This window comes from Lacerta agilis, chromosome 5 (assembly GCF_009819535.1).
Source record: "Lacerta agilis isolate rLacAgi1 chromosome 5, rLacAgi1.pri, whole genome shotgun sequence".
In the NCBI taxonomy this organism is placed as follows: Eukaryota; Metazoa; Chordata; class Lepidosauria; order Squamata; family Lacertidae; genus Lacerta; species Lacerta agilis.
In genome coordinates this window covers 10,855,048-10,878,987 of record NC_046316.1, presented here as the reverse complement: position 1 = coordinate 10,878,987, position 23,940 = coordinate 10,855,048, and the positions used below count along the sequence as shown (strand labels likewise).

At 39.4% G+C, this 23,940-nt stretch overlaps 1 protein-coding gene across 7 annotated transcripts in view; it reads left to right on the top strand.

The window, feature by feature from the left end:
• KAT6B (lysine acetyltransferase 6B) overlaps window positions 1-23,940 on the top strand; it is an 82,490-nt gene that overhangs the window by 29,311 nt on the left and 29,239 nt on the right. For 4 of the 7 annotated variants that reach the window (XM_033148532.1, XM_033148525.1, XM_033148526.1 and 1 more), the window contains 9 exons: window positions 5,009-5,117; window positions 12,543-12,658; window positions 12,880-12,961; window positions 14,542-14,674; window positions 18,791-19,722; window positions 20,670-20,791; window positions 21,231-21,346; window positions 22,016-22,157; window positions 23,526-23,687. In XM_033148532.1, the coding sequence (XP_033004423.1) occupies window positions 12,886-12,961; window positions 14,542-14,674; window positions 18,791-19,722; window positions 20,670-20,791; window positions 21,231-21,346; window positions 22,016-22,157; window positions 23,526-23,687 (1,683 nt within the window). In that variant the 5' untranslated portion in view covers window positions 5,009-5,117; window positions 12,543-12,658; window positions 12,880-12,885. The remainder of the gene's footprint in view (window positions 1-5,008; window positions 5,118-12,542; window positions 12,659-12,879; window positions 12,962-14,541; window positions 14,675-18,790; window positions 19,723-20,669; window positions 20,792-21,230; window positions 21,347-22,015; window positions 22,158-23,525; window positions 23,688-23,940) is intronic. The other 3 variants (XM_033148528.1, XM_033148531.1, XM_033148530.1) reach the window with 3 other exon arrangements.

Sequence of the window (23,940 nt, the reverse complement as noted above, 5' to 3'; positions counted from 1 at the left end):
AGGTTACGTGTTTTCGGGTTGCGGACCGCGGGAAACCCAGAAGTACCGGAATGGGTTACTTCCGGGTTTCGCTGCTCACGCATGTGCAGAAGTGCCAAATTGCACCTGCGCAGGCGCAGTACTTCAGGATGCGAACGCTGCGGGTTGAGGACGTGCCTCCGTCACAGATTACGTCCGCAACCTGAGGTTCCACTGTATCTTAAACCCTCTCTGTTTACATCAAACCTGTTGAAATAAAATTACTTGGCACAGTTGTGAAAAGAGTACAGTGTAGAAATGCCAGGTGTGCTTTGCTTCTGCAGTTCTCTAGAGCTTGGTGCAACTGTTGGCTCCATTTCATAGTTTCCTTCAGTGTGAATTTGTTGACCCAGATGTAAGACATCTGTATTTTGGCATTCTTTGACTTGCATTTCCTAATATTTCACTGTTTTCTCACTCCTACAGTCTCACTACTTTGGTGAGTGTGTTACACATCTGGGTATCGCTTCTCCTTTCAGCTAAAGTGAAATACCCAAGTTTATTTGAAACAACATGTTTAAAATATATCTGAGTAAAACCTATTGAAATAAGATGCAGTCTTCATTATCTCAGATTTACCGTAATTTTTTAAATGTTTTTTATGCTGTTTATTGGTCAATCATGACTTTGGAATTTGATTCTAATGGTTCCAGCTGTTGTGAGAAGAAATCCCAATTGGGTGCTTGCTTACGAACACATGTGAAATGTGTTAAAACATTACTTGATGTATTTTTCCTGCTGTGGTAGGCAAGACAGATAACATCTGTAAACGCTGATTAAAAGATTGGTCTCCCTGTACCAGAATTTAGACAATTAGCATGATGTAGCTTGACGGGAATATTCTTTATTGTGCATAGAGTGGCCTCTTTCTATTGTTGTAAGATGCCTTGAGTCTTTTTAAGAAAAAGACACAGAAGAAATCTAATAAGCTAATCTTAAGTGTTATTTGGAGCACGGATGGGTAGGATCTAGCTAGCATGGTTCTGTGACACTAAACCCCTGTGGGGAGCTCTTTTGGGTGCTGATGGTATTAACAGTATCTTGCATTTGGCAGCAGAATGCCCTTGTTACTATTGATGGGGCCGCTTAGTCAAGTGAAAGCACATTGATCTATCCTTTAAACTCAGCTGTATGAAAATTTAGAGATGTATATATCATGTCTTTGAACAGTGGGAGTTACAACCCTTTAAGAGCTTACATAGTAAATCTAGTCCAAATTGGTCACCTGGAATATGTATCTATAATGATTCTTAATCATTCTATATTTTACGTACTAATTTCCTCACTCCCTTAAAAATTGGCATTTTAAAAATTAATAATTTGCTAAACTAAATGTAACACATGATGGCCTAGCAGTGACTTTCGTGGAACTCACTGGGTGACCTTGGGCAAGTCAAAGCCTCTCAACCTACCTCACAGGGTCATCGTTGTAGGGATTAACTGAGGATGGGGTGAAACATATACTTGGAGAAAAGAATGGGGTATAAATGCAATAAATAAGCTCTTCTGCTTACCTGCTTAAGAAAGCTAGAGGGGCCAGCCAGATGGAGATGTCATTCCCCAGCCTGGCATGCAAAGATCTCCGTGTGGTCCCAATTGGACCTGTGCCAGTTGCAAAACATGCCTGGCTAATTTCTTAACACAATCACAGGGCTGTAGTAAATGCCCATACCACAGCCAGGTGAGGCAGCAGTGATGAAGAGAGACCTTGATGTTTCTGTGTTCACATTCCTTAGCTTATAGTACTTAACACAACTTTTGCTGTTGGATTATTCCAGCTCTTTTTTCCAGTGTTGCAAACTTCATTCACTGAGATTCTCAGGGATTTGTCTCTAAGGTTTAGTATCTGATATTAAGCAGGTGTTGATTAACCTCTGTCCTGTGACAGATCAGTTGCTAGACTATAGTTTCTGTATGATAGCTGAGAAACTATCCCAAAAGATACGATTGCATGAAATACGATGTCAGGTGGATGACAAGTGTGCTTGTGGCTGGTGAATTTTGAAAATACTGGTGTCCCTGCCCCCCCTTTAATAGGCTGAAGTGGCTAAGCTGCAGTCCCTCCAGAGGTTGTTCCCAACTCATTTGAGCCCCCACCAATGTGGTCAATGGTCAGGATGATGGGAAATCCACCCCTGGTTATAACATCAATCTCACCATTTGAAATCCTTATAAAAGTGCCCTGTGTAGTAAAAGTTCGTTTGCTACTTTTTAAAATAATAGTAGTAGTCTCTCCCCTCTCCTATACTTTGTTGATATTACTTTGCAGGTATAGATTTATGTCTCGTATAAATTGCTATGTTTGGCAGAGGATGGAAAACAAGTCTGTAAAATTATGTAATGTCTGAAAAATTGTGTTTATGATTAATTAGGTTATCATAAAATGTGTTTTTGTGTGTTGAATAATTGGGTCATACTTTTTATGTGCTCAGTTGCAGACTAAGGCTTTCAGCCTGGATCTAGTTACTTTACTAGGCTTTCTTGTTAAAACTGTTTTTCTAACTGGTTTTTGGAACACAGCCGTCAGTATGTTGAAACTAATGTAATTTGAATTATATTGACATTACTTCATAAATTGTGGATACTGGATTAGTTGGCTTAGCTTCTGTATTGCTGTTTGAGTTTTAACCAATCATTTATTGATGTTGTGTTAAACTAGTTGTATCCTAGTTGTTGTAGTTCAGATTTTATCTGGTCAGTAAAGTAATGCTCTGACATCTGGTACACCAGTCTAAGCACAATTCCTTCTGCCTAAGGGGTTTCTATTTCAGGACAGCATCTTTTGTATCCAGAGATTTACTCTGTCATGCATGAGATGTATTTTCCAAAATAAGGTAACTATAGTCACATAGATGACTTACTGGCTGTGTGAAGATAAGTTGAATTGGTTCTTTAGAAGAGTGCTGTGCTTTCTCAGAATTTAAATGCACCTCAAAAATCTACTGAAAAGAATTCACTAGGTGTTGCAACCAGATGTGTTTTCAAGCAGGCACCCATCTGCTGAACACACAGATTGGTCCAGGGCATAGGAGTGAGGCGATCTTGAAGATAACTTGGCCCTAAGGTGTTTATAAAAGTAAGACCTTAACCTTGTCCTGGTAGCATATAGGCAGCCAGTGCAATTCCTTTAGCTGATGGTAGGTAATTTATGTTACACATGCTTTAATATACTGTCTATTTTAGGGAGATATTTCATTGAAATCATGGTTGGAGTTAAGGAAATATTCGACTCGATTGGATCTTTTATTTCTGCAATTAATAGATGGAGGGTTGGTTTTTTTTACAAAAGTTTTATAATTCAATGGGATTATGATTGGGAATACATTGATTTAATATTTGAAATTCTGGCTTAAGCAGGGTTTTTTTAAACTTGTCAGTGACTGCAATAAATCTTTGATTTGTTGATAGATCTTCCTGTCTCTCAGAGTTAAAATGTATCGTCTGTTCACGATTCTTCTGCTTGTTTACAGAAAAATCATAGTATACCTGTTTTCCTTCCATGGCTTCCTCTACTATTATAGCATTTCTTTTCATGGTTTTGTACTCATTTCATTGCATGCTTTCTGTTCTTTGTTGGTTTCACCTCTTCTCAAACACCAATCTTATTAAACCACCACACCAATCTCCATGCTTGTGTGCTCATTATTCCTTATCTAATTACCTCTCCCCTTAGTCAGCTTCCTTGTTTTAAGGAATTATTACCGTATTTTTCGCTCCATAGGACACACTGGACCATAGGGTGCACCTCATTTTTAGAGGAGGAAACAAGGGAAAAATATTTTTCTGGTTTTCCTCCTCTAAAAGCCCTGGTTTTTTGAGGATCAGCTAAATGTTTTGCAGCTTTTTTTGCAAAGGGAAAAGCCCTGGGGTTTTTTGAGGATCAGCTAAAAGTTTTGCAGCTTTTTTTGCAAAGGGGGAAAAGCAAAGAGGAAAAGCCCCATTTTTATGGGGTTCAACTCACATTTCTGAAAAATCTTAAGGAAAGGGAGCAGTTTCTACTGTTTCCAGACAGATAATCTAATCAGCCAGTCACATGTGCTGGGGAAACAAACAACCTCCCTCTGCATCACATTCAACAAAGGAGGGTGGGGTGAAAGGGAGCCGGGACTCTTATCTCTCTCCCGATCTCTTGCTGATCAGCTGCTGAGCAGGGTCCTTTCAACACCCCCTTTTCTCTTTGTAAAATAAAAAGCACAATCTGCTTTTGGCCCCTGGGCAATCTAGCTCCAGGGACCACCATTCGCTCCATAAGACGCACAGGTATTTCCCCTTACTTTTCAGGAGAAAAAAGGTGCTGTCTTATGGAGCGAAAAATATTGTAAATATGGACCTTTGCTCTCTCTCTTTTTATTTTCCTCTTGATATTGGGTTGGATTCAGAGAAATCAGTAGTTTCAGTAGAAGATGACTTTGCCACTCTCTCCTCTCACCCAGCAGCCCCCTGAAAAGACCTCTCTTGAGGGTTGTGGGACTCTGCTAAATTGGGTGGGCTGTGGCACAGGTGGCTCTACCAGATAGTAGGAAGGGAGCTACTCTGTGGTGGCTCCACAGTTAAATAATTTTTGAACCCATACATGTGAAAATAGTTCATGTGTGATTTAAGAATGACAGATACTGATCTCTTTGTGGATGAGGGGAATATTGTCTGGTTTTCATGTAAGGAAAGAGTTATTATAATAAGCAGCCTTTTCTGTTCATGAACTTGTTTCTTAATTTCAGTCTCCACAGCTATTTCTTGGTATTCAGAACTGTGTGTGTATTAAAGAAGAAGAACCAAATGTTGACAGATGATTTTTACACTGAAGTTTTTTCAGTATTCTATCTAGTATTAGTAAACTGAGGCTATAGTAAGGATATTTTAATTCTGCATTTCCAAACAAAAGCATAACATGTTTTAATAAAAGAGAATAACATTTTGAGGTCACAAAAACTGGAAACAAGATTCTCTATGCAAGAGAACCAATAATTGATTCAACACTTTCTTTCCCTAGCCACGAGCAGATCCCATTCCAATATGTAGCTTCTGTTTGGGGACGAAAGAATCAAATCGTGAGAAAAAGCCAGAAGAACTCCTTTCCTGTGCTGACTGTGGCAGTAGTGGTAAGTCTTTCACTGAGCAAATTAGACAGAGCTTTTCACGGTCTTTTACAAGTGTTTTTGCAAGCCAGTGGTTCTTTGAGGGTGTGGCACATCAATTCTGTGAGCTGAAGTGTTCCCTCTATGAGTGCAGCTTTCCTTTTTGGGGAAGAGAGGCACCTTCCATTCACAGAGTGAAAATGTTAGTTAAAGCCCCCCCCCCCATTATGCCTTTGTTGTGTTCAGAGTTTTAGTTAACCTTTTTTTAAAAAAAAATGTTTTAAAAAATTTAGCGTGCTTTATAGCTATGTCTGCTGGAAGAAATTGAGATTTTAATGTTTATACATCATTCAGCACCACAAATATATGTTAAGTCAACAGCTATGTAACTTCTAATCAGTTTCACTCTGCCAGTTTTTGAAAACTGTCAGAATAACTGCCAGTTACTCACAAAGACACATAACAAGAAAAGTATCTTTGGGACAGAGAAATTTGGTGTGCTTAGTTAGCCCTGTTGTATCCCCCCATCAAAGCCACATTTCTCCCCTATGAGGTTCAAAATGTGCATTTTCCATCCCCAGCCATTAAAATGGTATATAAAAATGAAATGTTTATTGCCATTCCTGTGCTTTTGATATATACACTTGGTAAGATTCTTGTATAGTTCTCTGACTTTCTTTGTTAACTTTCTTTTTACCTTATGTATTTTGGATGAGGCCAAAAGTGAACTCTAAAAATGCATTCCTTCATTATTACTACTGTCACTTTTTCCTTCATAGTACTTACTTATTTTGCTTTATGAAAAGCATCAAGAGATGTTAGGATAGTCTACTATGCCTATGAAGAAAGTAAATTCCTCCTGTGTGAACTTGAAAGCATTCCTTTTCAAAACAACCCTTGCTTGCTTTTCTTTTTTCTTTTATCATTTTAAACTTCTGGGGCTGAGACTTAGGATCTCCTGCTTTGGTCCTGAAATATCTATCTATTCTTACCTGACTTTTGGTGATGCGGGTGGATAGAATAACCAGCTTTCAAAGCTAAATGGAAAGTGACACGCTCTAATCCTGGAAGGAGGTCAGAATTTTGTTTTCTGAGTATCTAATTCAGGTATAGAGGGTTGAATGCTGTAGTCCTTATGTTTCACAATAGTTTAGTGTTTGTGAAAGAATTGAAAGACGTTATGATAGAAGTTCTGCCATGATATATGCAAAAATGGCATACAAGGCAGTGAGATGCAACTGAAGAAGGTGATATTTTGGTTGCCAGAAAGGCCTTTGTCTCATAGAGAAGAGAAAAGCATTTTGACTTTATAGTTTACTATGTGCCAAACTGCGAGAGGCAGTGAAGGATAGGCGTGCCTAGCGGGCTCTGGTCCATGGGGTCACGAAGAGTCGGACACGACTGAACGACTGAACAACAACAATGTGGTATATCCATATCATGGGGTTGGTTTGCTAGGTTGTTCTTTAGTTGTAAAATACATACTGCTCCTGGTTGCTGTCTTAGCAGCAGAGATGGTTGTATGAATTTCAAGTGTTAAAGAACTCAGTTGTCAAAACCTGTGTGTTTCGTAGAATAACTTTTAAGGGCTACTTTCCCCCCTTCATGTGTATTTAAATTTTAAGGGCTGTAACTTTTACTTAAACTAGACTCATTGAAATGAATGACAGTGACTAACTTGGGTGTATTAATTTCAATGGGTCTTCGGAGTAGAATTTAATTGAATATAACCCAATGCCTACATGTGCTTTGTGTATCACATAGGTAAACACTGGTCTTGCATAGTGGCCCTAAACATTGGGATGGAATTGTGTTTGCAAGCCTTACAGTTTAAGTCTTAAGAATTTAGTGGGGTGTTTGTGTGCGTGTGTGTGTGCGTGTGTGTGTAATGCAACAGTATAACATAAAGCACGGTTGAGCAAATTAGTCTGTACATGAGCTAGTGCACACAGCTTAAGCACTCGCACTTTTCTTCTCCCTTTCTCCAGTGGGGAATCAAACCACAGAGTGACAAGCTGAGCATTTCCCTGCTGGAGGATCCCTGCTGGAGGAAAGGAGAAAAGTAGGAGAATTCAAGTTGTGTCGTATGAGCAGGCAGCTTGTGTACAAACTAATGTGCTTAACTGCAGTTTATAGCTTAGTGTTGCATCTGGATGCCACCATAGATTAATGTCATTTTAAGATGATATCATACTATTTTATAGATGAGGAATACATTTTCCAAGAGCCCCCTCCCCCCCAATGATGTCTGAAAAAATCTATTGGCTTTACAATTCACTTATGAAAATACAATTTAATTTGGTATCTATTAAATGTGTATAAGATGCTCTTTGGAGATTGGTTATTACACTCTGGCTGTCTGCAAATATGGCTTTTCATTATGCTCTGACTGTCTGCAAATACAACATTTCATTAATCAGTGCATAATGTAATCAGCTTTTTTGCATTATAACAATTCACTGACAGTTCTAAGGAACAGCAGAATTGGAAGCCCCCAACTTTCATGGTTCAGCTTCAGTTTGAATTAACACTGATGCATTCTCTTTGCCTCATTAAAGGTAAATTATGTTTAATTAGTTACTTAGCATTATTTAGCCATACAATATCAGACATTGAGATTGGCAGACAAATTGCCAGATGGCTAAACCTTAACTGCAGGTGACATAAATTATTATTATTATTATTATTATTATTATTATTATTATTATTATTATTTTTAAAAAACCCAATCTTTATGCTGTTCAGAGGTCTTTCATAAAAATGACTTTGGGCTTAGGTATGCTTTGGGTATGTCATCTCTTTAACATGTCAATGCATTTTTGGAATCAAAAGATAGGATACTTAAGTGATGAGGGTATAAATTTCTGGAAGATTTTAAATCATTGTAAGAAGTCGCTAGTATTCAGTAGGCTGGGAATGGGAAAACTGAAATATATGTAACACTTTTTAAAAAATCAAAACTAAGCTTCCGCTCTCTGTTTTTTAAAAAGTGTCACAGTTGTTTGAGGGGAGAGATGAATATGTTAAACACGAGAGATGGGCCAGGTTAGAAGGACAGCAGACACAAATTAGATCAGAGGCAAGCAGCAGTTCATAACAACATGAAGGTCTTTATTGCCACTCTTGAAGATGGAAGCACCATTTAGGTGCAGAAATGTGTCTTGTATTTGAGTATTTTTTATATATTATATATGTATATAAAGGTAAATGGACCCCTGACCGTTAGGTCCAGTCACGGATGACTCTGGGGTTGCGGCGCTCATCTCGCTTTACTGGCCAAGCGAGCCAGTGTACAGCTTCCGGGTCATGTGGCCAGCATGACTAAGCCGCTTCTGGCAAACCAGAGCAGCGCACGGAAACACCATTTACCTTTCCACCGGAGCGGTACCTATTTATCTACTTGCACTTTGATGTGCTTTCGAACTGCTAGGTGGGCAGGAGCAGGGACCGAACAATGGGAGCTCACCCCGTCGCGGGGATTCAAACCGCCAACTTTCTGATCAACAATCCCTGGGCTCTGTGGTCCCATGGTCTATCTGTGAGTCAGGGCTAAATGCCCTGTACTTTTCGTCGCTGAAGTGATTTTTGTAAGCACTCCCATGAAACAGAGCAACAGATCCAGGGAAGTATCAATAAATACAATCCCATAGCGCGAGCTTGGAGAAATGTCAGTGATTAGCTTCAAGCTGCACCATAAAGCCCGAGATATTAACAGCATCAAAAAGGCAATGAATGGCAGAAAACGACCCTCGGATTCTGGAGTTTTAATGGAATTAAGAGTGTAGGGAGGATCTGGGACCGAGCAATGGGAGCTCACCCCGTTGTGGGGATTTGAACCGCTGACCTTCTGATTGGCAAGCCCTTGACTCTGTGGTTTAACCCACAGCGCCACCCACGTCCCGACATATATTTATATATATGACTGTTATTTAATGTTGCAGACTATTAGGCATAAGCATAATAATGTTATACATTTTCTGTGACAAAAACCTTGTCTTAAAACACATGGTTAAAGCAGTCATAGGGCATGAGGGAGGGGGCTGAATTTCTTCAGGGAAAGTGGTCAGAGCTGGGGCATATGACTAATGTGGGTGGAGCTTCCTTGCAGCCTGCAGAGAAAGGTGAGCCCTTTAGTTCTCACACAGAGTGGAAACTAAGTGACTGTTGATTGCAGAGGAGCAAATTGCTAAGAACGCTGGAACTCATTGATGAAATAGGCCAGGGATTGCCAACTCCCAAGAGACTGTGAACTACTCCCAGAGTTAAAAACTGGCAGTGATCTACCCCCTTTTGGGGGGTTCAGATTAAAGTTGTTGAGCTTCTTTTAGGAAGGAAATCCCTGTTTTGGGGGTTCAGGTTAGTGTTGTTGGGCTATTTTTAGGGAGGAGGAAAGCCCCGCTTTTGGGGTTTCAGGGCATTTTTAGGGGAGCCACAGTTGTTGAGCTTCTTTGGGGGGAGCCAGTGATCTACCGGTGATCTACCATAGACGTTCCATGATCTACCGGTAGATCAGGATCTACCTGTTGGACGTGCCTGAAATAGGCAATCACTGGAGCCAAAACTAGTTAATAACTGCCTAAATTACAAGATAGTCAAAAGGTTTATATCTACCCATGTTTGTTGTGATGCAATTTACATTTTCCAGTTAGAAGATTCCTGAAAAAATAATTAATAGTCCATAGAAATTAAGCAAAACAAAAAATAAAATAAAGGGTATCTAGAAAAATTAACCTCTGTTGGGCTAGAAGAATACAAGTTTCCTCTTGGTAATAGCAGAAAACAGTTATTCCCAAAATGACTTAGGGAGAAGCCAAAAGCAAGGTCTCCTGTCTATCCATCAAGAAAACCAAGCCACCGTGCTTTCAGTATCCAAGAAAGATGGGAGGAGAGGGACAGAGCGATTCACGGAGAGAAAATGATGTACACTAAAAATTGTTACAGTAGGATTTGGGGGAACCAACTTTCTTTGTGTGTTTCTCTAATACGAAATCCTTCTTACTTCTAATCTCCAGCCAGACACTGGCTGTTCCCCTCCAGTTTCGTCCCCTAAATAATTTCCTTCTCATTAAATCTTCATAAGGGACTTTGCCACCATATGTAGTGCCATCTGTGGAGAAACTCACTAGCCTCAGATGAAAGGCACCCAGTGAGTGCAATGTTCCAGAATCAAAGAGATACTTAAAAACCAAAGCTCACCTCATTTCTCAGATGGAGACCTGTCATTCATCGCAAAGGATTTAAGCTGCTACAAAAAACCATCCACACCTAGAAGTGTGAATCAAATTGAAAACAAAGTCATTAACCTGCAGTCTACTATTTCCTTAGCCCAATTTTGTTTGCTTCTCAAAGCCTCATTCCAATTAACCAAAAATTATATGGTGTTCCAGCCCAGACAGGACAGCTTCCAAGATGCAAAGCCTATCCTTTTTTCTTGTTTTTAATTAATTTAAGGAGCAACCAGGATTCTTTTGACTAGCAGTCAGATACCCATAATACGTAATATTTTGAAGATGCCCATCTTCAAAGGAAGATAAATGGCCCATCACTATGTGTATCTCAAAAGCTTCTACGGTAATAAGAACGACTCCTTAAATCAGAGCTTTCCAAACTCTTGTGTTGTGACACATTACTGTGTTGGCTACAGTGTGTAGGTGTGTTGCACGAATGCACCCTGCACTCCTCCCAGGGCTGGAAAGGGGTTAGTTTAGCCTCTGGTCTGCTAGTAAAATTGTGTCACCGTGTCATGAAATGATGCATGTCTAAAAAGTGTGTCACCAACATGAGAAGTGTAAGGACGCTTAGTGGTTGCTCATGAGTAACAGTCCAAGGCAAGGAACTTCTAAAAACTAAGTTCTTTATTGTGCAAGCTATGTACAGCAAAGCAAAGTCTCATGCATCCTCTCCATACTCATCAATGTCCAGGAATGAACTCTTTCGGTTTCTCTTCCAGCAGAGAAGCCTCGGAAGCCTGAAACCCCTCCTTCTTTCCTCCTGTGACCAGCCACGTAGTGTGGGAACCTGACCTCTATCTCTGCTTTCCCTGTGGTGTTTTGGCTCTCCGACCCCTTCTAAGCCTTTGCATCGCCTTCCTGTCTCCCCCTCTCCTTCCCCGCCTGAGGAATGCGAAGTATGCGAGCTCCCACTGGAAGAGGGGGAGGAGGAGCTCGTAAACAGCGGGCGTGGATCCCTGTACTCTAAGTGCTCCTGCGAAGCCGGCCGTAGTGGGGAGGGGGCTATCCTGACAAAAAGTTTGGAAAGCTCTGCCTTAAAATCTGTATCATGCTCATTGTCCAGCACCCCAGAACCCAGAATATAGTCCCAAAAGGAGCAAACCCAACAGATAACTTGCTCAATGGCTTCAAAAGCCACAGAGAGAACAAAGGGAACAAACAGGGTCATACTCCTCCTGTCCCTTTTTTTGATGCAAGTCCTCAATACAAGTGACCAAAGCTGTTTCAGTGCCAAAACCAAGCCTGAAGCTACTTTGAAATAGTTCTAGATAATTGGCTTCTTCCAAACATACTTGAAGTTGAATGGGCACCTTGTAAAAAAGACACTTAAGGCATGTCTGGTGCTTGTGTGCTGCTGTAAATTAGAGCTAGAAAATAAAAATAACTGGAAGTAGGAATAATTTTGAATTACTACATCCAGACATATATGTGCATAGCCACAAATAAAAAGTCCTTATGTAAGGCTAACTGGCAAGTATTTCTCTCTCTCTCTCTTTATGGTAGAGAAAAGAGTAGAAATACAATGAAAATGCACATAAGATTCGTTTTTTAAAGCTCACCATAGTAGTAGTTGAACATTCAAGGATTACTGAAATGTATGTGCTTTGAAGACTCAGAGTATACATTAAGGGTAGACAATATGTTAAGGAGTTTAACAATAAAGAGTAGAGTGTTTTGAAAACAGAAGTATAGTACCAATATTTTTATTGTAAACACCAAATTAAACATGTATTAACAATTTCTGATAAAAATGTGATATCAGCAATGTGTCTCTTATGTGAATTGCAACTAAAGTGTTGCTGACCCCCCCCCCCAAGATGGCGACTAGACATACTGTGTTGGCACCCAGGTCCCGGAAGCCATTTGGCTCCTAGCTATTTTATCCAAGTTTCTAACACTGCTTCTACTCCTCTGAGTAGAAGACCCATTGAAATGAATGGACATGACTGACTTGGGTCCATTCATTTAAATAGGTCTACTCTGAATAGGACTAGTAAGGGTTATAACTTTTTTATTTGTTACATTTGTTAGACACCAAATAATTGAGGTTCTCTGGGCAGTCTTGTAATATCAGCTGCCTCTCTTCCTGTCCATGAGAGAGAAGATGTGAATTCTGAAAGTAGCCAGTGAATGAAATAGTATTTGGAGAAGATGTCATAGAGCTTTAGGTGTTCTGGAACATAAATAATCCTCATGTATGACTACTGCCTTTTTGTAGGACATCCATCCTGTTTGAAATTTTGTCTGGAGTTGACGACAAATGTAAAAGCCTTAAGATGGCAGTGTATTGAATGCAAGACATGCAGTGCCTGTAGAATCCAAGGCAAAAATGCAGTAAGTTTTAATCCCTTATTACAAATAATATATAATGTTTGGTCTAATTATTTAGGTCTCGTTGAACCAAATTTATAGCCTAGTAGGAATTGCTTTTTTAAAAGGGTGAAAATGATGGCAAGGGATGATGGTTTGTTTGTTCTTGTCTTTTGCTAGTTTCTCCATGAAAATATATTTTTGTAAGATTACTTTTGTTTTCCCTCCCTCCATTTCAATTTCAGGATAATATGCTTTTCTGTGATTCGTGCGATAGAGGTTTCCACATGGAGTGCTGTGACCCACCTCTTTCCCGAATGCCAAAAGGTGATCTCTGAAAATGGTTTCAGTGTATATGGCTTGATTGTATGTATGTATGTATGTATGTATGTTTTTGTACATTCCATGTATATCCTGATTTTCAGTTCAATATTATGAATTGAGTCAGTGAAATATTTATGTATATAATCTATTCATTCTTGGATACATTGATGTGTTCGTGATGGTGCATTCTGAAATAGCCTCTCTTTTTTCTGTGTATTCTTTATAGCTTCCATAATACAGTACATTTAAATTGTAAGAGGGCCGTTCAGGTTATTTTGTTGTTGTTCTTGTCTTTTTGTAGCAGTTTCTGCAGCTGGAGAGCTAAGGATTTGTCACAGTATAAATTTGTGGCAGAGCATGGAGCATCAGCTCAGATTTCCCTTATCTAAATTTAATTTTCTACCAAATTACCTTTCAAATAATAGGACTTGGCATTTCTTTTTGCAGTTTTTAAGAAGTCCGTAAATATAGCTCACCTTCTTTATCACATGAATGCAAGAAAATGTGCACACATTGCTACCTTTAATTTTAAAATGGAAGGTGACAGTAACCTGTCAATATTGTCGGCTGATCAAAATGTGGTTCTTATTATTGTCGTTTATAGTTCAAGCCACTAAAAGCTTTCGGTATTGATAATGCTGGTTACAGCATTCTGATTCAGACAATCAGTTTATTTTTAAACTGATTGCAAAGGAAATGATCTTTTGTATCCTCCAAGTCATCTGTATTCTATTCTAATACAGTGGACGCTCGGGTTGCGAATGTGATCCGTGCATAAGGCACGTTTGCAACCTGCAGAAGTCGCAACCCGCAGCGCCACTTCTACACACGCGTGGATTGCGAATCGGTGCTTCTGCACATGCGCAAGCGCCGAAACCCGGAAGTAACCTGTTCCGGTACTTCCGGGTTTGGCATGAGCGCAACACGAAAAAATGTAACCTGCAGCATTCGCAACATGAGGTATGACTGTACTTAGAATATTTAAAGCTTTTAAAAGTTAAAAGTAGCCTTAAAATAAACATACCAGCTTGTCTTCTCCACTTCAGCATTCTAGCAAAACAGACAAGTTGCAGTCTTGCTGTTTTGTAGGCCAGCAGTACCAGTGACTTTAATTTACCATCTCTCAGCCTTAAAAATAATAGCCATTCCTAAAAGTCATAGGACATCAGTTGTGCCTAGACTGGATGTTGCCAGGACCTGAGTCACAGTTGCAAAATCTTTTTGTGGTCTATGGACAGTCATACAGATGGGTTCTGCATCTGCACTGTGCTATTGGAATATTTGTACCCCACCTACAACGAGTTCTTGGCATGGCTTACAATAGATTTAAAATACAAGAAAAATTGACAATTGGGGTGTTGAAATTCTTCAGTAGGTGAGATTGCTTTATCTGCTGCTGCTGTCTCGTGACTTCAGGTTCCTGGTAACAGACCCAAGAGCTGCTAGTCTACAAACCTCCTTCCTATCGTTGAATGTTCCAGCATCACTCTGTTGTTCATTGGGGAATTTCTAGAATTAATGGCTGGGACCTGATGCTCATGCACTTTCACCTGAAGGAAATCTTTTTTGAATCATTAATGCAGGGATGTGGATTTGCCAGGTCTGCAGACCAAAGAAAAAAGGAAGGAAGTTACTTCAAGAAAGAGCATCACAGATAAGGCGGCGATACACAAAACCTATTGGGCGACCAAAAAATAAACTAAAGCAACGAATGTTGTAAGTGTTTTTAGGTTTGGCTTGTCTTCTACATTTTGGTGGTGTTGCACTTAACAGGCAGATTCTTACAATGAGAAATGGTTTCACTGCTGGGTTGTTCCAAGTTAGTACATCCTCCTGCTACTAAACTTCTGGGGTTCCCTCACTTCAAGAAGTGAGGTTACAGGGAACCAGACAAAGGGCCTTCTTGGTGGTGGCACCTGCCCTGTGGAATGCCCTCCCATCAGATGTCAAGGAAATAAACAGCTATCTGACTTTTAGAAGACATCTGAAGGCAGCCCTGTTTAGGGAAGTTTTTAATGTTTGATGTTTTATTCTGTTGGGAGCCGCCTAGAGTGGCTTAGCCAGATGGGCGGGGTATAAATAATTTATTTATTTATTATTAAGTACCTGGTTTTAACCTAAATAGAAACATACAGATGTTTCAGTTCATACATCTTCTTTTTTAAGTGCATTAAAGCACTTCTGGATGATGGAGTTAAGGCAGCAGAATTCTCCTATTAATTGACAGAGCCATATAAATAACCAGTCAGGTGGGTGGCAGCTGATGTTGCCTCTGCTCTGGCCCTTGCCACCGGCTGCCATCTAGTAGCAAAAGTTGTGGAACCTGTGTGTGCCCCTCTTGCAAGGGAATGTTTGTTATTTGATTGATCACTTGATGGCAGCCATTTTTCACTCCTGATGAGCAGACACATGCAAAATTACCCAGTGGTTTGTCAGTTTTTGTGTTGAACATTGGGTCATCATGTTATGAGACAACTGAATTACGCTATTTGAATTGTTGGAACGGTGAAGGTCTACACTTGCCGTAGTTGATGATACAGAGTTGCAGAAATGATTTATTACTGTCGTCTTTAGAAATTAGTGTAGATCTGTAACCCTTCATCTTTTATGAAACTGTAAAATATAGGGAAGTTGACATGTGGTACCAGTACCATGGTGCGTATATTTAACATAGATATAGAGATTGAAATTAATATTGAACCTCTGGAGTGTCAATTCATAGCTTGTTGAATCCGTTCCAGAATAAATTCTGCTGTGGGAGGTGTGAGTAGGTGTTTAAAGGTGTATGTCATTTTGCTTAATGAAATGTACCTAACTAAATGACACAAATATTGTGCATTGCTGAATCATTATGTGCTTCATCATAAAAGAGTTGACTGTGCAGTGGCACTGCTTTATGGACCTTTATTGTGGCATTGAACAGCAATGTGAAATCATATAGCATCAGGAGCTTGTTAACCTCTGTAGGCAGATGGTTATTAGCATATATGGCACCAAGTGATAGGCTTTACAGTAACAGAGCTGAACTTCTGGCATTGAAATATTCAAACAACATGTGGGCAAGGCTTAGGAGATTTTAACTAGATTGTGACTGTTAACTGCTAGCCATTCTCGGTAATGGGTTGGAGTGGGGAATGCATTCGGGGCCAAATGGAGGGTTGGTTGGCTATTGGAGATCAGCAAACCAGATGGTTGCCCCAGGCTGTTCCCTCTCTAATCTGTTTATATTCATTACTTCAGTTTCACCACTATCAAAACAAAATATATAATGCTTAACAATAATAAGATGATGGAAATGAGAAGAGAATACAATTGATGTGAAATAATTATGCAGCATTGTGTTGGTTTCAGTTTGATAAACTTTCCTGGTTGCTTGCATTTATCACAAATATAAGTGATTTGGTTTGGCATCTGTTTACTGTTCTTCAGCATTATCTTTAGGTTTCTGCATTAGCCTTTAGTTAAATCAGCACTTCCTTAATCAAGCTAGATGCACTTTCCCAGTAAAGCTCAGTACTGCTTCTCAGTAAATTTCATGTCAAGCCTTTTCCAGTTCTTGTTTTCCTTTTATCATTTTTTATTTGTACCTTCTGCATGGTTCTTAGTTGGACTTGTGCTTTTTTTTCCTTAACTAAAAAACCCCAAACCATTAATGCTCGTGTAGGTTGTCTTTAATGCTGCGCAGAAATGCATCGTTCTTTAAGAATTCCATTACGTTAAGTGTATTTTTTAATTAATATGAATGTAGCCCTTTTGTAATGAAGCATGCCCACAAAAGCCTATTATACCGGATTTAGGTTGTTATCTTCCTCCGCATTATTGGAATGTCATTTTTACAGTTGCTGGCTTTGAAGCAGTCAAGTATCTTGAAGCTTTTGTAGCATAAGGCTTGGATCTCTTGGGATCATGTTATAGTTGTATCAGCCTTCCAAAGGCAGAAGCTTTACTGTTGTAATGCAGTGCAGCCTATAGTCAAGGAGACCATTGAAATTAGTGAGGCTAAAGTCCATTAACTGTATATTGAGCCCAAGGAATGCATATTGCCTTTCTGTAGGGATTTCTTAGACCAAAACCTGAAACACACTTTGACCCATTTAGACCCTGTGTTAACAGGACAGCTGCTTTTTGGAAATGTTCTACTGCATGGTCATCTATGCAGTCTCACATATCGGTTCTACAATCTGTGCAAAAGTATTCAGGAATATTTAATCTAGGAACAGGAACTCATGCACTTTTGCTCACAGAAGATTTTGGGTGTCTGCAAATGCCTTGAAGGGAGGGATGAAGAACCGAAACCAAATGCAGTATCCAGCGCTTTTTTTCTGGGGGTACGCGTCCCCCTAAACATTTTGTGAATTTAAGTTTGACCTCATTGAGGGGCAGTATTTCAATATGAGTAGGGAAATGAGAGTACCCCTAAACATTTTTAAAGAAAAAAAGGACTGGCAGTATTTCAGGGAGCTTTCTCTCTCTGGAGTTTGTTTTCTGCAAGGTTTAGCCATTGCTGTTGTACCTCCCCGCTTTTCCTTTTTTACATTTTTATGTGAATACTTTTGTAAAGGTCCCACTGTAGTTCACATAGTTGACAATAAGTAGCCACACCAACTGCAGCATGACAAGAGTATGGCAGGCAGGCAAGGAAGCAAGTGTTGCAAATGGTGAGCAGCTCAGGCAAGCTGCTGAGGAAGGAGCAACATTGAACAGGATGAGGGAGCCCCAGAGAGCGATTTGCCGAACTATTCTCTGAAGCACTTTCCACCATCCTCCAGTGACTTTTAAAGAGAGTGGGGATGCTTCAGGGAGTCATTTGTCTGAAACATCCCCATCCTCCATTAAATGATGGAGCCCAGGTGAGCTGCTGAAGGAGTGACATTTAAAGGAGGTGCTTCAGAGAGTAGTTTGGACCCTCCTCCATTAAACATTTAATAAGCTGTGAGACAAGAGCTGGTTGGATGACCTCTGGGAGAAGGGGATGGGGTTTTGGGGTGAGCTTTGGGGCAAGCTGTGGGGGAGGTGTTTGGTCAGGTGGGTGAGGGGTGGCAAAATGGTGGATGGTTAGTGAGTGGAGCAAGTAAAAGTTGTGGTGGCAGCTCCTAGTTCCATATAAGATTAGTGGAGCAACACCAGTTTCTTTGGCTGTAGCTCTAGAATGTTTCCAGCAACTGAACTCATGTGAGAAAGGGCTATGATGAGTGACTATAATAGTTTGCCTTTACAGTTGTTAATCCTGAGGCTGGCCAGTCTCTTTAACTGTAGTAAAAGAAGGAGAGGAGATGCGTGGGAGATGTGTGTTTCTGGTTTTTGGTTGTGGTTGTTGTTTTGTTTTTTGGTTAATCTCTCTCTGCTGAGCACAGTTGTTGCAACTGCACTGGTTAATTGCACTTACTATAGTTCTTATTTAATAGACAGGGTGCTTTACAGCCTTTGTGCTTCTTGTCCTCACAATAACTCTGTGGAGATGCTGATTATATTTACTGTTTTATGACAAATGTTGAGAACGTGGCTTGCCCCAAAGCATCCAGGAAGCTGACGGCTTAGTTGGTTTGAGCACAAGCCTTAGTAAAACCTTTTAACCCCCAGACCACTCTGACGGCCATCATTTAGTCTTGACACTATCAAAAATAACTACATATATAATTCTGATGGTTTTGAACTAATATGTATATCTATCTATATATTTGGTGAGGCTTCACCAACAATATTTAGCTGTTAGAATGTTGTTTAGATTTTAAGCAAAGTAGCACCACTAATTCATATGCAATGTTGCTATCATTTATTTTCATGGTTTGTTAATGCTGACTGCTTCTTATAATTTTCCATATTTTTTGCTAGGTCTGTAACCAGCGATGAAGGATCCATGAATGCATTCACAGGAAGGGGGTCACCTGGTAGGGGTCAAAAGACTAAAGTCTGTACCACACCTTCATCTGGTCATGCTGCATCTGTGAAGGATTCAAGCAGCAGATTGGCTGTTACAGACCCCACCCGGCCTGGTGCCACCGCCACCAAAATCACCACCACCACCTCCACCTACATACCTGCCTCTACACTTAACGTTAACAAGAAAACCAAAGGGCTTATTGATGGCCTTACTAAGTTTTTTACACCGTCACCCGATGGTCGCAGATCACGAGGTGAAATAATAGACTTTTCAAAGCATTATCGTCCAAGGAAAATGGCCTCTCAGAAACAATCATGTACTTCTCATGTGTTGGCTACAGGTACCACACAAAAGCTAAAACCTTCTTCACTTCCACCCCCAACCCCCATCTCTGGTCAGAGCCCCAGTTCACAAAAATCCAGCACTTCCATCTCTTCTAACTCTCCCCAAAGCTCCTCCAGTCAGTCAAGTGCACCCTCCTTTAGCAGCCTTCCTAATAACAGTCAGCTAAAGGGACTCTTTGATGGACTTTCTCATATTTATTCCACTCAGGGACACTCTCGAAAAAAGGGGCACCCGAGTTATGCACCGCCCAAGCGTTTGCGTCGTAAAGCAGCATTTTCTTCCACATCCAAGTCTAAAACTGCTTTCTATGGAAAGAAAGAGATTAGAAGTAGGTTTATTTCTCATGCCTCCGCCTCTGGATGGGGTATGTCTAGAGGACGTGCTTTTAAAGCAATTGGTCACTTCAAGCAAACAACCTTCCTTAAAAAGCACAGGATTCTAGGCAGATTAAAGTATAAAGTGACCCCTCAGATGGGGACCCCCTCACCAGGGAAGGGGAACTTGGCAGACGGAAGGATTAAACCTGATCAGGATGATGGTAAGCAACAGGTCAAAGCGCCAACCAAACCTGCGTCCCGTCCAAATCCAAATTCTTATTTTGTCACACAGGTCTCGGCTACTTCTCTTCTGACTTCACTCTCATACAAAAGCAATGAACTTTGACCTTGTAACTAATGCTGACTAAATCTCCAAATTGTTTTTCCAACTAATGCTGTACCGCCTTGTTTGTCAGTTTTTGCATATGTAGTGGCACTAGCACCCCCCCCCTCCACCCCAGTGTCTTCATAATGTTGCTTTTATGCCTTTTGTAGTAGCATATTGGTAGCCACTCCATGCTGTCCCTTGCCCTTTCTCTGGCCATAGTGCTGATGGCATTTATTAGGACGACCATTTCAACTCTTCATTTCCCTCTCCTCCATCGCTTTTCCATGACACATTCCATCTGCTACACAACACTGGATTTGTACTGCTGTGAAATTTACTCTTCCCAATTTTTAAATAAATCTTTCCTTTTTTTCTTGAAGAAACAAAAGTCTGTATTCCTTGTCTTAGTTTCTTCTAATCTGTTTCAAATAGTTTTGCCTAAGATTGTTTTAGTGTTGAAAGCTTGTTTTCTTTTTCTTAGAGGTTCAGATATATGATTAGGATATGCATAATCTATGCTCCTGTCTCAGTTGTTTGATATAGTTTTGTATTCAAAATGTCTTTTTTTAATTGGGTAGGAGTAGAGTGTAAATTCTAAGTTAGGGCATGAAAGAAAATGCTGCTATTTGTCCTGGCCATGTTTATTTAAAATAAATCTGCAAATGTTTTAGTAGATACTATAATAATAAAGATTTGCTACATCAACTGGAAAGATAAGTGGGAAGCAGGATTTTAAAGCAGTAGTTGCTCAGAAAATGAACTGGGAGCTACATTCTGATTGCAAAAGGTGTTTGTTGCATCATGGTGGTGAATAAACTCTCTGCTGGTTTTAAACAACAGGTACAGAAATCAAAATAAGCATCAAACAAGAAAACTCAGATCTGTTTCTGGTGGGAAGCAAGGATATTATTACAGAAGAAGATTTGGAAATGTTTAAGCAGGCCCAGGAACTTGCAATGGAGGTAAGGTTCACAGGTGCCAGCTTGTTGCTTGATATGAGGAGGTAACTTGTTGCTTGATATGAGGAGGAAATTGTGCTGACTGCTTATATCTGCTTAATGCCCCTTTTATTAAGGCTAGTTTGTATATAATGGTATACATCTAATCTGGAACCCAAATATCTCATTAGGGTAAAAGTAAACTTGTATGAGAAGTTCTCTATATAGCTTCGGGCATGGTGCAGAGTGAATAAGTTCACAGCACTTTGGTGTCTTGATAGAGGTCCTTATTTTTAAGGATGTGGATAGTTTGTGCTACTCTTCATTCCTCTGTAAACAGATGTCTCTCCACCTAACACCTAAAATAGTGTAATACCCCAAAAATAGCCTTACTGGTGAAATGTGATGGGGGTGAAATTCTATTGCGCTTTCAAAACTTTTGTTCTTTAATTGTGATTAATAGAAAATTGGTTGTAAAAATGGTGGAGAAACAAATGGACGCTACCCTTCAGTGATAGAATTTGGAAAATATGAGATCCAAACATGGTACTCCTCGCCTTACCCACAAGAATATGCAAGGTAAGGAGAATGAATCTATAAACTGTTTTATGACAATCAGAGTATTTCTTTTCTGTTGCCTTGTTTACTTTATTTTTCTCTTTTTCTGTCTTCTCTTTATCTCAGTTGTCCCCTACTTTCCTTTTTCTGTTTATCTTCTTTTTTTGTATCTTTTGTAAATGCAACTGTATTATGGAAAATCTTAATAAAAAGTCATTTAAGAAGTTGGAAAGTGGGGGGTGTTAATTGCAGGTTTTTAAAAACAATTCAGGTGTTCATTAATTTAGATAAAGGCTGAATTATGAATACTGTAGATAACTTGACTCAGAACACATTGATGTGTTTTCACAATGCATATAATAATGTTCCAATATTATGATGGAATTTGACTTCACAGCTGGTTTAATTAATTAATAATAATAATAATAATAATAATAATAATAATAATAATAATAATAATTTTGCTCCCAAGTCCAGCTAGAATTTATGGGCACTTGGAAATACCTCTACAGAACTGTTATGACTCCAGCCTCTTAATAATCAACTTGTTATGAAGTATGATATGCTTTAAGCTTGTCTGTTTTTTTATTTGCTTGTTTAATACATATAGTGCCCTGGTTGACTAAGAATGTTGGCATTTTAAAATAAAAAGAATTGTATACTAACTGCTCTGATTTTTAAACTTAACAGACTATCAAAGCTTTTCCTGTGTGAATTCTGTCTTAAATATATGAAAAGTAAAAATATTTTGCTAAGGCACGCAAAGAAGTGTGGCTGGTTTCATCCTCCAGCCAATGAAATCTACAGGAGGAAGGACCTTTCAGTGTTTGAGGTAGGCAGCATTTTATTTGCGTTAGTAGTACTGCAGGCTAGTTGAAGAGTAAGAATGTAGTATTCTCCCTACCCACAGCTATCTGCAATGTGGGTGCTCCTGATCCCCCACCCAAACACACACACACACACACACACACACACACACACTATGCTTGGCTCCAGAGGGTTCTCATTTCCCATGAGTTATTTGTTGCTCAAGGAGGAACACTTTTGATTTTAGTGTGATTTTCCATCTTCTCCTGAAAGATTCCTGTTTTCCCAAGTAAACCTGTCCCACTATGTTAGAACCCTGGAAGACCACCGATATTGGAAGTGTATTTTAACCCCAACAGAAATTCTATAGTTTAGAAGAATTGTGGTAGGAATTTCAGACCAGTAGTTTGTGTAAAAGGAAATTCTGTATTGTGTAATCTATTAATGTACGGATCAGGCTATATGGTAAGATACAAAGTAAATTATGGAAAGCAAGTAAGATAAATTGAGGAAGGAGGATACTCGTTCATTGTAGAAGCATGCTTATGAAAGAACACAAGGAAGTATCGACCTTCCCTACATAAACTAAAGAGCAGCAGCTATTTTACATCCTTTGATCTTTCTGTCCATGTATTTAGGATCAAAGAAATGTAATTTGTGAAGAATTAATCTGAAAGTGACACTATTTTCAGCTGATTTTGGAAACATTTTTTTCATCGAAGATAGTATTTGCTTTTGTATCTAATAACTTCTGTATGTATATACAGTCATACTTCGGGTTATGATAGCTGCGTGTTGCATTTTTTCACGTTACGAAAGCTGTAAACCCAGAAGTGTTTACTTCCGGGCTTCGCCGCACGCGCAGAAGCGTTCTGCATGGTCTGTGCATGCGCAGAAGCGTTCTGCACAGTTTGTGCATGCGCAGAAGCACGATATTGCGCTTTTGCGCATGCGCAGTATTGCCACTTGGGTTGCGGACTTTTCAGGGTGTGAACAGCACCCCGGAATGGATCATGTCTGCAACCCGAGGTACCACTGTAATGCCAAAGTAACTTCCTCTTTGCAGACATAACACTTCAGAAACTTAGAATAATGTTACTCGCTTTATCCTCCATCTGGTACAACACCTTCAAAAACCAGCAGCTTAGCATATCTTTAATGACATCTTCACAAATTTGTATCTTTAATTAGAGGGAAATAAACTTGAAATGCTACAAATCAAAATTATATTTTACAAGTTTTACAAGTTACTTGTTAAAAAAGTACTAATGGTCTAATATTTAATATAATATTGAGATTCTGAGAAAAATCTGGTTTTGTTCACTTTAAATATTATGTGCAGTGATCCACTTCCATACTTAAATATTAATATGGGAATTTTTCTCCTCCATAGGTTGATGGGAATGTGAGCAAAATTTATTGCCAAAATCTTTGCTTGTTAGCAAAGCTCTTTCTGGACCACAAAACCTTATATTACGATGTCGAGCCATTCCTTTTCTATGTTCTCACAAAGAATGATGAGAAAGGATGCCACTTAGTTGGATACTTTTCCAAGGTAAAAGTTTGATCTTAACATCATGGGAATATCTTGCTTTTGTGCCAAAGCAGTAACACTGGTGATTTGGAATGCATAATATCAACAGGAAGCAAACACTTTTCTGATTACAAACAAATACAATGCCAGTATCATTTTAAGATCTCAAGTATTCTCTCTTGGGCTTTATTTATCATTCTACTATATTTTTTCACTTTAGAATCTTTCCATCAGGTGTGACAAGTCTCCTGTTTCGTTTGGCACTTCCAGTTTT